The sequence below is a fragment of the Mastigoproctus giganteus genome, chromosome 8 (genome assembly GCF_048544385.1).
Source record: "Mastigoproctus giganteus isolate SK-2022 chromosome 8, ASM4854438v1, whole genome shotgun sequence".
NCBI classification, from domain to species: domain Eukaryota; kingdom Metazoa; phylum Arthropoda; class Arachnida; order Uropygi; family Thelyphonidae; genus Mastigoproctus; species Mastigoproctus giganteus.
The window spans coordinates 202,980,482-202,994,993 of NC_143582.1; the positions used below are offsets into that span (position 1 = coordinate 202,980,482).

General features: G+C 37.1%; 2 protein-coding genes across 2 annotated transcripts in view; both read right to left on the reverse strand.

Moving 5' to 3' along the window:
* Positions 1–985, reverse strand: part of LOC150082202 (uncharacterized) — a 70,070-nt gene extending 69,085 nt beyond the window's left edge. The window contains exon 1 of the mRNA XM_090379162.1: positions 708–985. The gene's annotated coding sequence lies outside the window, so the exon portion shown is untranslated. The remainder of the gene's footprint in view (positions 1–707) is intronic.
* LOC150082203 (uncharacterized) overlaps positions 1–14,512 on the reverse strand; it is a 56,485-nt gene that overhangs the window by 24,635 nt on the left and 17,338 nt on the right. The window contains exon 4 of the mRNA XM_090380449.1: positions 11,452–11,841. Coding sequence (XP_090236575.1) covers positions 11,452–11,841 — 390 coding nt within the window. The remainder of the gene's footprint in view (positions 1–11,451; positions 11,842–14,512) is intronic.

Sequence of the window (14,512 nt, forward strand, 5' to 3'; positions counted from 1 at the left end):
CTGCCACTCAACCATCCTTTTATCCATTGTAGCAACTTACCCTTAATACCATTCTGCTACAATTTGTACAATAGTTTTCCATGTGCAACAGTGTCAAAAGCTTTCCTGAAATCCAAGTATATGATATCAAAATTATTTTTTGCATTCAGTTCATTTGTAACCACTAATGCACCTGATACATCATAGTATCCAATCACAGTTGTCAGACAAGACTTTCCCTTAAGAAACCCATGCTGTGTCTGAATTATTGCTGCAGTCATGTCTAGATGATCCTGCAATGCATCTTTAACCAGTATTTTCGTCCTTTAGTAACTCACGTGCGAATGTACATGCAAAATACTCATTCAGTTTGTTAGCTATCTGAGCAGGGTCATTAACAGTCGAACCATTGATATAAAAGTGGGCCAATCGGATTCATTCCCTTCCTTTTAGAGTTTATGTACAAGCTTTTTGTTGGCTGAGAAAAATAGGCAATTATTCCATTATATAAAGACTCGTTGATCACACCTGGAGTACCGTAATGGATAATTACAAAAAATGTAGTTCAAAATAGTAAAAATAATTAATTACCGTTCATTATATCTCCCGCAGTATGGGGGAAAAATGAATTCCAAGTTGGATACGAGAATATACTTCATTTATATAACGAACTACCTTTCAAAAAAGTAATCAATTTTCCGTAATTACCTTCTTAATTAAATGCTTACCTGAATTTTAATTCTTTTTATATCACTAGGTGATATCCACTAAATTTGACGTCATTTTCATTTCAAGACGCCAGATATTTCAGTGCCGGCGATGCATTTATACGTTCTCTTCATATGTTTGCAATTTCGTTAGAGTAAAATGAGGTATTTAGGCGGAAATCGTTTCTGGCAACCTTTCTTAGGTATTAGTTAACACAATAAAATAATCTTCCACAACAACGTGTAATTTCCACAACACAACAATAAAAGACCAAGAGACATTTAATCACACCCAAAAATCAGTCAAAAAGGAAGCTGTAGCTATTATCAAACGACCTCTTGCGGCAGAGAAAATTTACATATATTAGAACGACCACGAAGCATAATTACAGAAGCAACCTCCTTTCGAAAATCGTAACATTACCTTTGATCGATTATAGTTTATCCTACCAAATTTATTCACTAAAAATATCCTCATTGTCTCACTTTTAATATCTCTATATCTACATTTACACCTATAAAATATATCTACATTTACACATGAGGGGTTATTCAGGGAGAAGAATGCCAGAGGTGTATCAAACTGGATGTGAGCTAAATGATTTTGTAATAACTGAGGGAAAAGTGGAGCAGAAATTGTTGAGGATAACTGAAGAAGACACCTGGGGAGGATGGATTTATCCAGTTATATTAAAGGAGGACGCAAAGGAAGTAAGCCAACCCATAGCCGTTATTATGAGAGTTTCCTTGGACTCAGGGTAGGTACCCATGGACTGGAGATGTGCAAATGTCAACCAAATTCACAAAAGAGGATCAAAGGGTGACATAAATAATTACAGACATATTAGTTTAACTTCTGTTCCGGGGAAATTAATAGAGGCACTGGTTAAAGAAGCACTGCAGGATCATCTAGACAAGACTTCAGTTATAGTTGAGACATAGTACGGGTTTGTTAAGGGAAGTGTCTTGTCTGACCAATTTGATTCGGTACTATGATGTGGTCACAAAGGAACTGGATTAAAAAAATAATTTTGATATCATATACTTGGAAAGATTTTGATACTGTTACACATGGAAGACAACTGTACAAATTGGAGCAGTATAGCATTAAGGGCAAACTGCTGCAATGGATAAAGGGATGGTTGGCAGAGAGTGGTAATCAATGGACACTGCTCTTCGTGGACTAATGTTATTAGTGGAGTACCCTCCCGGGTACATTGTTGTTTTTTAGATAGTATGAATCAGAGCTGTTGTCGAGTTTTTCGTTTTTTCCGTTTTAATTTCTGGAGGGTATCATACGGAAGTGTTCTACGTACTATATTGAGGTAAACTCCTCTTATTAATTTACTAATTGTTGTTTTCTGTATTTATTAATGTTATTGATGAAGGCATATATCAGGCTTAATGTCTAAGTTTGCAGACAATACGAAGGTTGGCCCGGTGACACCAATGACAGCACGCTACTGCAACAGGATCTAGAAAAGTTGAGCAGATGGGCTGAGAGGTGGCAAATGAAGTTTAACCTTGACAAATGTAAAGTACTGCATATGGGTAGTAGTAACCTCAGAGTAACGTATCAAATATGTGGTACGACACTCAGGGTGGTAGAGAATGAAAAGGACCTGGTGGTATCTGTGCAGACAGATATGAAGTTTTCTGAGTGCAGATGGTCTGCAACAGTAGCCCATAGTGTCTTGTCAATACAGGAATTTGTCTAGCAGGGATAAGGAGGTGATTATCCCCTTATATAAGGCAATGGTCAGGCCACACCTTGAGTACTGTATACAGGTCTGGAGGTCTCATTTTAAGAAGGATGTAGAGCTGTTGGAACGAGTACAGAGAAGGGCAACAAGATTAGTGAATTGGACAAAGGGTTGCTCTTATGAAGAAAGGCTTACATTTTGCAAATTACATTGTCTGGAGACTAAGCACCTGCGAGGTGATCTGATTGAGGTGTATAAAGCCATGAATGGTTTGAGCATATTCAATGCTGATGGAATTTTTCCTCTTGCTTAGAATAATCATTTGAGAGGACATAAATTCAAATTGAGGAAAGACAGATGTGCGGAAGTTTGCCTTTAGCCAGCGGGTGGTTGGCTGGTGGAGCAGACTTCCATCCTTTGTTGTGGAAGTTGATAGCCTAAATAAATTTAAGGCTGAGCTGGACAGGTACTTGGAATGAACGGAGGGGTGAAATGGGAACGTGACTTTTTTTTTTTTTTTTTTTGGCTGTGTATAAGCTTCTTTTCCTGCATCATATGCCTCTGCTAATGCTAACACATACATTCCGCGGCCACTTCATTAGGACCATTAACTTTGGACTATAATTAAAATTCAGCTTATTAGCTCTTGGTCAGGTGTTCCAACAATATATTGAGGCAACAGCTACAAACAGACCAGTGGTTGCAGGTTTAATCAGAGGTAATCTGCACAAAGGGACGGACCAGCGTCGCCATGTCGGGAAGTACCGTTTATATTGTATAGAGATATACTGATGATGCTCAACTTGCCCCAGGACAACTTATCATTTCAAAATTTACATTTAAAATCTATATAAAAAATAGTTCCAATTAAAAAAAAAAAAAAAAAAAAACATACCCTGTATTTTGGTTGATTGATTGATTTGGTAGTTGTTGGCGCATCGGCTTCTGTGGCCATATTGCACCTCCCAAGGTTTTGCAGTACTTTGATCCAAGCCCGAGGCGGGAATCGAACCCGCGACCTTTGGGTTGCCGGGCAGGTACTTTACCCACTCGGCTAGCCCGGTCGGCCTGTATTTTGGGAAATGAGTGTAATAATACTACTAATAATGGCAAGACTTAAGTATAACTAACTGGAAGTGCTTCCTGTGCAAGTGTCCAACAGGAGGGACACTTGCACAGGAAGTGTCCCTCCTGCGCTATGGAGGTCCTAAAGTCTCGAAACTTTAGGACCTCCATAATTTTTTTATACTATGTCATGTGCCCAACAGGAATGAAGAAAACGCCAACGCCTGAAGTGGAGTATTGAAATGAATATTCTGCGAACATACTACGAAATAACCAAGTTAGTGACCAATATGACAATGTACAGGTCGAGACTACATACTAAATGGTTGGAACGATTATCGGATATTCAGGTCACCGAACAGCGGACCAGAGAAGAATCATCGTCACAAAGAATCTGATAGCTCTCGCAATCTTGGAAAAAATCAAGCAGGACCTGAGAAACCAACTACAAAGAACAAAGAATATTGATAACATGGAACCAGAGGAGGAAGAGCAAGAAGAAGTACAACTCAGAGCAGCTGATGTGAAAAGAGACGAGGTAGTGATATCCAGAAGAGATCACTGGAAGAAGGCACTAACAGAATTCGAGGAAATGGACCTCAGAAATACCTATGTAATATCGAACCACAGACCCAATAGGATCCTGTGGAGAGTCAGACCACCTCGATATGTAAATAATACATTACCTCGACAACAACGGTGCAACACTGGAGGCCATCCACACAGCCGTATACTGTGCTGTCATAGCAGCCACTAGGATTAATGGAAGAGAAATGAGAAACCAGCAGTAGAAGAACCAAAAAAAGGATCCGCCATCTTGGAAAAAAAGACTTCAGCAGAAGATAGAAGAATTAAGAGTCAAGATAGACCAATTGACCCAGTAACAACGGGGTAATAGGACTAAGAAATTGATTGGAAAAGCGAAGAGCATCATCTAGAGACACAAAACACGAGACCAAAAATCAGAGAATATTTAGACACACTGAAGCAGAATATCCTCACACCCAGCGAGAGACTACGCCGATACAAAGAGAGCTGCCAGAGGAAAATAAACAACAGAATCTCAGATGAAAACCAAAGAGCCTTCGACAGAAGTATCGAACAAGACGGGAAAGACTGAAACGGATCACCTGAGCAGAAGAGGATCGAGGTCTGGCAGCAGTGAAATAAGACCTAACAGCCGAGCACCCCTTGATGGAACTAGAATGAAAGAAAACCAAGGACGTACGAGATAAATACTTATATATAGGAAAAAAAATACAATAAGTTAAAATTATGTGCGCAATTACTTTGACTGAAGCAATTCAATCGTGCGTGTAAAGTTTAGAATCAATTTATTACTATTATAATATGCAAATCAAACGTTATGCCAATGTTTTTCATCTTGCTTCTCTAGTAACCACAAAACAGAGAATTTATCTATCAATTCATTTATTATACTTTTACAGAATTTGCACCTGTTGTTAATTTAGCAGTTGAGAAGGAAATTTTGTTTGAGGGACAGTTTTTACGTTTCATATTGGTAGCTTTTAAATACATGACAATGCAGAAATAAAATGTTTTAGAGAGGGGGATTTAGCCATTTCAATCTCTTCCCGTATGGCTAATTCTATTACCTGATATATATTCAAAACCTTTACTGTAAAGTTGCTTAATTATATCTATTTATTTTAAGTATTTCTTTCTGCAAAGTATGGCTACAAATATGTTTGATTAGGCACTCTGGACCAAAATGTCATTGGTACTTGACAGGCTAGAATTAAATATTAAATGCTAATTGGCTAGAATAAAATAGGATTATATATAGATATTCGGGTTACAGGGTAAGGCTATTGATTGTCTTGGGGCAATTCTTTAATACCTCCTTAGGTTATTGACTGGGCTTTGTCTCTCTATTTTTTAATTGGTTTAGGGCAGTTTTTGAATATGTGGTTCTTAGTGCATCACCACCAAAGTGGGATGCACTAAGAACCACATATTCAAAATATTCAAGAATTAAGTTAGTTGTTTATTTTGCTATGATAAACAAGCATTACTTGATAAAATGAGCATACCAATCAAGCAAGCAACAAAACGTGCTATTTTAGCAACAAATTTGTCAGAATGATTAAAAAAAAAAGATTCGAAATAAAAAAAAAAAAAAAAAAACAGGTAAAAGTTCTTCAGGTTTTTTGAAACGTTGCCCAAAAAATGTGGTAAAAAAGCAAGTTATTCTCTGGACCAATTGTATCGTGATGTCAGAAGACTAACAATCAGAGAATTTTATATTTAAAATTTACTAGACAAACAAGTTATTGCAAAACAACATTTTAGTGTGTAAAATATCATCAAACCAGATGAAATGGCATTGTTTCTGTTATATCTCATATCGTGAATGCCTCCACAACGATTTGCCGGAATGTTGCACTACAATGAATAAGCAACGCTTCGCTAGTAGAGAAGACTAATGTTACTTATTCTGGGTGGATACCACCACCCAGATGGAACGTTTCAAAGCATATTAGTCTCTCATTGGTGGGCGGGTAGATAAACCTGTGATACGGGTGATAATCCAGTTATGAAGTATAACTCCGCAATATAAAAGATGCAAGATGGTTTCGAAACGGTGCTGTCTGGATGGTGGTATCCGCCGAGAATAAGTAACATTAATCTTCTTTACTGCCGAAGAGTTGCTTATATTCGAGGTGGCGCAATATCACAGCAATTCGTTGTGAAAGCATTCACAATATGAGATGTAACAAAGACGATGCCATTTCACCTATTTACATGATTTACTACTAATTAAAATGATGATTGGAACTAACTTGCTCTTCATATTTCAGTAATAATTAACAACTCACTACTAAGGGAATTAACGCGATGAGCCCAGGTGTTGAACTTGCCTTCCCATTTCAGATAATAAGTAAGAGTGACGTCATATAAACCATTATGAAAATCCTATTGTCTCGAAACTTGATACTACAGCATGTTGAACAAGACAGCTTGTATAATCGAGACCCACGTAAAATCGGTCCGATTATACGGATATTAGAGGATCTCGATTACACAAGCTGTCCAACATATCGTAATAAGGAACAGATGATTTGGTCATGCACAGAGGGTTTAAGGTGATCATCAAGCACGAGTGTGCTGTATTTAACTACACGCTGTTTCTTGTTGGCTTTTATTGCCTTAATCAATAAAGAGATTCTAAACATTACACGGGTGAAGTGAATTTAGTTCAAGTTGTGAGATAAAGATAATGTGAACACTATGGCGTTCATGCCCTAGTCTCGAGGGCACATAAAAACATGGGCTTCGAGTGACCGCGTTTCAAGCCTGCATGACTGTTGAAAACGGTAGTTTTCAACAGTCTCAACACGCTACTGACACCTACTCAGTAGCGTGTTGAGCCTCCATTAGTATTAGTAATGGCCGCATGGTGCAAGAAAGCCTATGGCTTATGCTGCACCAACCGAAAAAAAAAAAAAAAAACGAATAAAACAATGATAAAAGAAATAATAATAATTAATAAAAGAAAAGGAAATTAAAACTATCATCCTATGCGCTTCCCTCACCTGAAGATACTATCCAGATGACTTTTGAATATGCCCAAACTGTCAGCCTCTACCACCCATGAAAGCAACTTTTTCCAGTAATTTATAACTCGCTGGCTAAAATAAAACTTCCTGCAGTCCAATCTAACCATTTCCCCCGGCAATTTGAATTTATGTCCCCTGGTTTTAGCATCATTTATAATCTTGAAAATTTCGTCCTCATTCATTTTACTGATGCCTCTCAGAGCCTTAAACACCTCAATCAAATCTCCTCTAAGGCGTCTAGTTTCCAAACTCTGCAACCCACATATTCGAAGTCTTTCTTCATAAGGACGCCCTTTTGCCGATCTCACCAGGCGAGTTACCCGTCTTTGCACCCTTTCAAGAAGCTCGATGTCTTTCTTTAGGTGCAGTCTCCATACTTGAATATAGTATTCCAAGTGTGGTCTAACAAAAGCCTTATATAATGGGATTATCACGTCCCTATCTCTACTTGCAAAAGTTGGATAGGACAGCATGGGCCTTCCTTGCAACCTGTTTACAATGCTCAGAGAATTTCATGTCTGACCGTATCGTAACACCCAAGTCCCTTTCCTCCAGTACTAGGTTTAGTTGAACTCCACCAAGTGAATGTTAATTTGGGATTACTGTTTCCCAGGTGTAATACCTTACACTTTGTTGGATAGCTGCCATTTTTCTGACCATTCCTGAAGTCTATCTAGGTCTCTCTGAAGAAGCTCAGCTTGACAGTGATCATTAACTACTCTACCAATTTAAACATCATCTGCAAATTTAGACATCACGCCCTCTATCCCTTCATCGATGTCGTTTATGAAAATTAAAAACAACAGTGGTCCCAATACTGATCCTTGGGGAACCCCACTTCTTACATCAACCCAATCTGGGGAATAGTCATTTATCACAACCCTCTGCTTCCTTCCCCGAAGCCATCCAGCTTTCCATCTAAGGATTTTCCCAGTGATTCCAACCTGTTCCAGCTTATAAAGCAACCGCTCATGTACGACTGGGTCAAAAACTTTGCTGAAATCTAAATAAACAATGTCGAAATTATTCCCTAAATCCAGCTCGTGAGTGACCCTTTCAAAATAGCGAACCAGATTTGTTAAACAAGATTTTCCCTTTACAAAACCATGCTGAGTATCCTTGAGAATTTCAATTCGATCCAAATGATCCTGAATTCCACCCTTGATCATTGCCTCCATGAAGTCAGACTGACAGGTCGATAATTTCCCACTTCACTCTTAGAGACACCCTTATGTATGGGAGATACATTGGCACTTTTCCAATTCAAGGGAATCTCTCCAGAGTCTAGTGATCCTCGCATAATTAGCCTCAATGGTTTAATGCACTCACTTGCCGCCTCCCTTAGGATTATAGGATATATTCCATCTACTCCATGAGCCTTACTGGCTTGTAGGCGCGAAAGTTTTTTCATTAATCTTGTGAAATTTCAATATCATTAATTACATATTTTTCAACTTCGCTCCCACAATTTCCCATTGCCACAAAAGGTTTTTCATTTGTAAATATCGATGCAAAATAACTGTTGAGTTCATCTGCAACGGAAGCTGGTGTATTTAATACTATCCCCTTTCCCTTACGTAAAGGTCTGATCTGGTTTGTCCTGCTCTTCTAGGCATTTATATATGTGAAGAATTCCTTATTCCCCCTCTTTGCTCTGTTTGCTAGTGATTTCTCATAAACTGTCTTTGCCTGTCGAACCTTTTCTGTGGCTCTATTACAGATCATCTTGTAGCTGTCATAGGCTTCAGTACTTTTTATTGCTCTGTAACCTTTCCATGCCTTTTTCTGCTTAAGTAATGTAGCAACTTCACTATTCATCCAACTTGGAACCCTCCTCGTGGAGTATTTTTTTAATGGTAAATACTCATTCAAGCCATCTGTGATTAATGTTTTAAAAGCATACCACAGTTCAATTGTATTCATTCTCTGCACGATATCTACCGTTAATAGAGGCCATGTAACACCTTAAGGCATCGTAATTTCCTTTTCTGAAATTAAAACCCATTCCTTTGCCTTTTACCATCATCCACCGTAGAACTCCGTGATCACTTCCTGCTACTGGTTCCTTTACTGTCAGCCCTGTTATGTCATCTGATTCATGGGTGATGATGAGGTCTAGGATATTCTTTTCTCTAGTACTTTCCCTGACATGTCGATACAAATAACAGTCATCTAGTTGATTTAAAAATTTTGTTCCCCATGTCGAGAGTCCTTACCATTTACTCTAATCAATTAGAAGCAAATTGAAATCATCCATAATAAGACATTGACACTTACTTGCCCATTCCATTTGCATGTAGAGGCTTTCATCATAATCTTCACAATCACCTGGTCTGTGGATTACTCCTACTTGCATTATGTCTTTGTTTCCAACTCTCTCACACCATACAGATTCTATATTAGCATGTGAAACATCTGAATCTGGGAAAGCTATCGTCGCACTCAGGCTGCTTCTGATAAGAAGCATTACCTCACCACCCCTTCTATCTACCCTATCCTTCCTAAATACATTATACAAGCCATACTGAAACTCATCATCACCAATTTCGGGGTGGCACCACGTCTCCGTAAGCCCTATTATGTCCGCATTACTTGTTTTAACCAGCAGTTCGAATTCGCTCATTTTATTGACGACACTTCTAACATTACTATATAAACAATTAAGACTTACTGTTCTTGTATATTTAACAACCCTAATACAACCCTTGAAGTTTTTTAGACTCTCTTCCCTGGCATTAACTACCCGCTCACTTGAAATGTTTCTGCCCCCAGAACATCTAGATAATATGTCCAGTTGGGTTAACAGATAACTCTTGAGGTATGTGCAAGAGTTACTTTGACCAATATTATCAGATAAACGCATGTCAGTATTACCCACATCCCCCCTAACTAGCAGTTTCCCTGGATCTTTAAGGTATCCTCAATAATACTGGGAAAAACTTTTGCACCACCTTTGTTTAAGTGTATCTCGTCTCTACAAAACAAATTCCTTCTACCTACAAGTGTGGGCCATGCTGACAGAAATTTCCCCCCTAAAGCCTTGCAGAGTCCTTCAAGTCTTGAGTTAATCCACAAGGCTTTTAACATATAATCCCTCCTATTGTGTTTGGGCAGAATTGCAGACACATAGACATTGTGGCCTAGCTCGCGGCATTTCCTCAGCATGGTCCTGTATTTTTCCAACAAATCGTTAGATCGTGTACGTTTAATGTCATTAGTCCCCACATGAATAATATTCTCTTTACCCTTCTTAAAATCTGACAATCTGTTAGTGACATCATTAATAGTTGCTCCCTGCAGACATACCCTGGTTCTACTCCACCTATCCGTATTACAAAAAATATTCCCCGTTTCCCTGACAATGGAATCTCCTAATAAAACAATGTCCTTTTTAACTAGAGTAGTTTGCACTTGGTTTTTCTGTTTTGAGGCCCAAATCAGGTATGTATCACATGGTAGATTGCTGGAGTCTTGAGTCCCTGACGAGCTTCCAGATGCATTATTCTTGAGAGCAAGTACCCGTTTTTTCAGGGACTCAAATTGTTCCATCAGTGTACCAAATTGTAATTTAAGATCGGTGCACTCCTTACATCAATCACAAAGAAAAGAATCCCCAGGTGAGCTATGATTAGTCACCAGGTCGACCTTGGAAAACATTCCACAGGTTCCGCAACGGATTAAATCATGACTCACCCGTAAATCGCCATCGGCTATTTCCGTGTGAGTCACGATACCCTGTGACGTGTTTAAGGCAGATCTCGTAACTACCATTGTGAAATTAGCCAAATATCAATGAAAATTAACTTTAAAAAATTATATCTATAATATTATTAAAATCAAACTGTTACAGGAAAACCTATAACAAAATAATCTAACGATATCTAAATAAATCAAATATTTCAAAGCACTAATTACAGTAATCCAATCCACTTAACTGAGGAGCCCTGACGAAGCATGTCCGCTCACCTCGACTGCCAATACAACCTTCAAAACAGCCTGAATTCGTCTAGGCATGGATTGAACAAGATGCTGAAAACGTTGTGCAGGAATGGAGTACTATGCAGACATGAGTGTCACACAGTTCCTTGAGATTCAACGGAGGTGTAAGCCTGCAGTGAATAGCCCTTTCCAGCTTGTCCCAAAGATGTTCAATAGGATTGAAATCTGCAGACTGAGTCATTGTGCCAAAATTTCCCAAGAGTATCTCTTTACATCAGTCGGCAACAGAAATCAAAGTTAAGAAATTTTGAGCACTACTGATATAAGATGTTCACTACAATCCATCTGCCATGTGCTGTAGGAGTGAGAAAATGCTCTTAGATGCCTGTTAAAAAAAAAAAAAAAAGGCAAATTATAACAGTAAGAGTTATTTAATAAACTTTATTTTTTTTTACAGCCAGATGTTTTAATAGTTACCATTGCTGTGTTATCTGAATTATTCTGTTTAACAGGAACATTATCATTCTCTTGTTCCATATTCACTGAAATATTTGTATCACATTGTTTCAAATCAGATAACCTTTTAGTTTCTTTTTCACAATAAATTAAATATGGTTTTATTAAGGATGTATAATATCCACTTAAACGTTTTGAGTTGTATACTGTCTCATTCTTGCTTTCTAAATATTTTTTCACGATTTTTCTGTTTTCTAACAGTTTGTACTGATTAGTAACTGGTCGTTCTGCCAGAACAGTGAACGCTTTATGTTTTGATGGTGACAGATCTTTCCAATTCTCAGCAACACGTTTGTCATGTTTTCTGATGAAGGCTTCATCTGTAATGGCAACTCTATTCTTCAATACTTTCTGAAAATAAAACAACATATAATAGTAAAACATGTAACTGCCACCACTGCTAATCTATGAAATATTGCATTATTAGCTTAAAAAGATACATATTCTTTATTCAGAGATACTAATATAAAGTCAGTCAAGTGGTTCTCCAGTTGAATAGTCTCTGTTTCAGTAAATCAAACATGACTAGTCTATTCAAGAAAACATCACTGGAATCAAAGTGAGTGAAATAAAATTAATGTTTTGTAAACTATATGGTAGTTGAACAATATGTGAGTCATTGATTAGTAAAGGAGCAGATATAAAGCCTTTTAAGTATTCAGACTTTGGCTAATAAGTAAGGTTGGAAGGTTGCAATTTCAGGGCCACACTTGTTAAAGGTGCTAAACATATAATGTTTAATTATAAATAATTTAAAAAAGTGGCACCATAATCATATCACCTCAGGTGGAAAAGTGCCAAGGATTGGATTTTCTAGTATTCATATCAATTTATTTATACTTTTAACTACTTATTTTTATTTATTACATTTATAACATATCTATAAATAAATATGCAGTATTCTTACATTATGACTTATTGAAAATTAGTCATAATGGAAGCATGCTGTTTAATAGTTGTTAAAAATAATATTGGAATCAAATAACACTATTGTAATAGAAGAACACTGCAGATATTTTTATCCATTATAATATATGGATTTAAGGATAAAAGCTTCAAGACTGTGGGAAGGGTTTACTGTCACATAAGTTAATGCATTAGTGTAATTTCTATATAGTGTAAACCAACCAAAGTTGTACAATGGCATCATTACACAACATCTCATATTGTGAATTCCTACACAGTGAGTTGACTACCACACTGTACCTTGAATAAGTAATGCTCCCTCAGTAGAGGAGACTATTGCTACTTTTTCTCAGTGGGTACCACCACCCAGACGGCCATTTCAGAACTATTAGCCCCTCATCGGTGAGTGGCTAAGTACCACAATGGTATAACAGCTGATAACCCAGTTGTGAATTAAGTTCAAAAAATAGTTTTCTCTACTGGGGAAATCTATCAAGGAGTCTGTCTCTAAAGCTTAGAGCAGTGAGCTATGGGATGAAATCTTCAGTTCCTCTCAAAGATGTGCAGCTCTGTACATTAGTGATGGGCATAATTGAGAGGTCACAATCAATTATTTCAATTATGGCAAATCATTCAATTATACTCACTATTCGAATTATTTATTCAATTATACTCATTATTCGAATTATTTATTCGATTATGGAAAAATAATTTGATGACAATTCATTTGATATTAATATTATTTGAATGATGTTCCATAATTAATGATTAGTAGTTACCAACTACTAATCATTCTAATGATATTATTGATCACATAATTGAATTATATCATTTGGATGACTAGTACTTAGTAGCTACTAATCTTTGATTATTGAAATCTCTTGATTACTAATCATTTAAATTACTCCACATCACCACTGTATGTGCATTACACATTCTTCTCAACCAGATCATCAACTTGTTTTTTCAGCAGTCCCATTTCTAATGTCTATGACTTATCCCCACTCCCCCAAGAGGATAAGCTGAGAATTCAACCACAGCCTGTATCTGGACTGATTCATGAACATCACATAAACCACTGCTCCAAGTCTGACTGTATTAAGCACCAGGTGAAACATTCTCTTCTATATGAGAAGGTTAGAGAGAGAGAGAGAGAGAGAGAGAGAGAGAGAGAGAGAGAGAGAGAGAGAGAGAGAGAGAGAGAGAGAGAGAGAGAGAGAGAGATAAAAATCACAGGTTACCTTGCCCATAGAGCTGCCTACCCTAGCCTAAAGAATAGTTTGGCAGGAGATATTCTTCAAATTTGAAAGAGATTGTTGTGCTATAATTTCCAAATATTTTCTGGCAGTTAGGACAAGACATCAGTCATCAGTTGGTGTTGGATCCCTTTGTGAACCTTGTATAGCTCCTTGGTATGAGTCTTCTGTGATCACAATAGTGATAGCAATGTTGATGGTCACTCAACACCCTTGCTACTTCCACCTGTGACTGGTCTGATTATATCCTTATGACCATCCTTTATTACAACAAATTACATACTATGTCTCTATGATGGACCGATGAGGTGGTGAGACTTCTCTATTTAAACCACCCATATTTACATAATGGAATAATGTGCTCATTTGTATAAGTTACTTGATCTATGTGCACAATTTCAGTTTCAGTTATCAAATGTAAAAACTACTTAACCTTTGCTGGCCAATTCATTTATACTGTAAATAAGAGCCAAAGGCTACTTCCATTTAAACTGTTATTAATTTCATTTAATGCAAGTTTTTGAACATGATACACTTATGGTATTTCCCAACCATTTGCATGTGGCCAAAAGAAAAAGTTGAGGAATACTCATATGTGATCCTTACCCTTCTAAAAGGTAAGAACTAAAAATCACCTGCATGATAAATTGGATTACAGTTTTATTAATAATTATTCCCATTATGAACATATTTTATTTTTACAGTGCATACAGTATTCCTGAGTAAGGGGAAATCATGACATACAATATTCAAAATCAATGTGACTGGATGTATGGAAAGGCTTTATTTTTGACCAACTTTATATTAAAAAAGATTAATACAAAACTATTAAAACATAAATAAACATTAAATTGCTGATT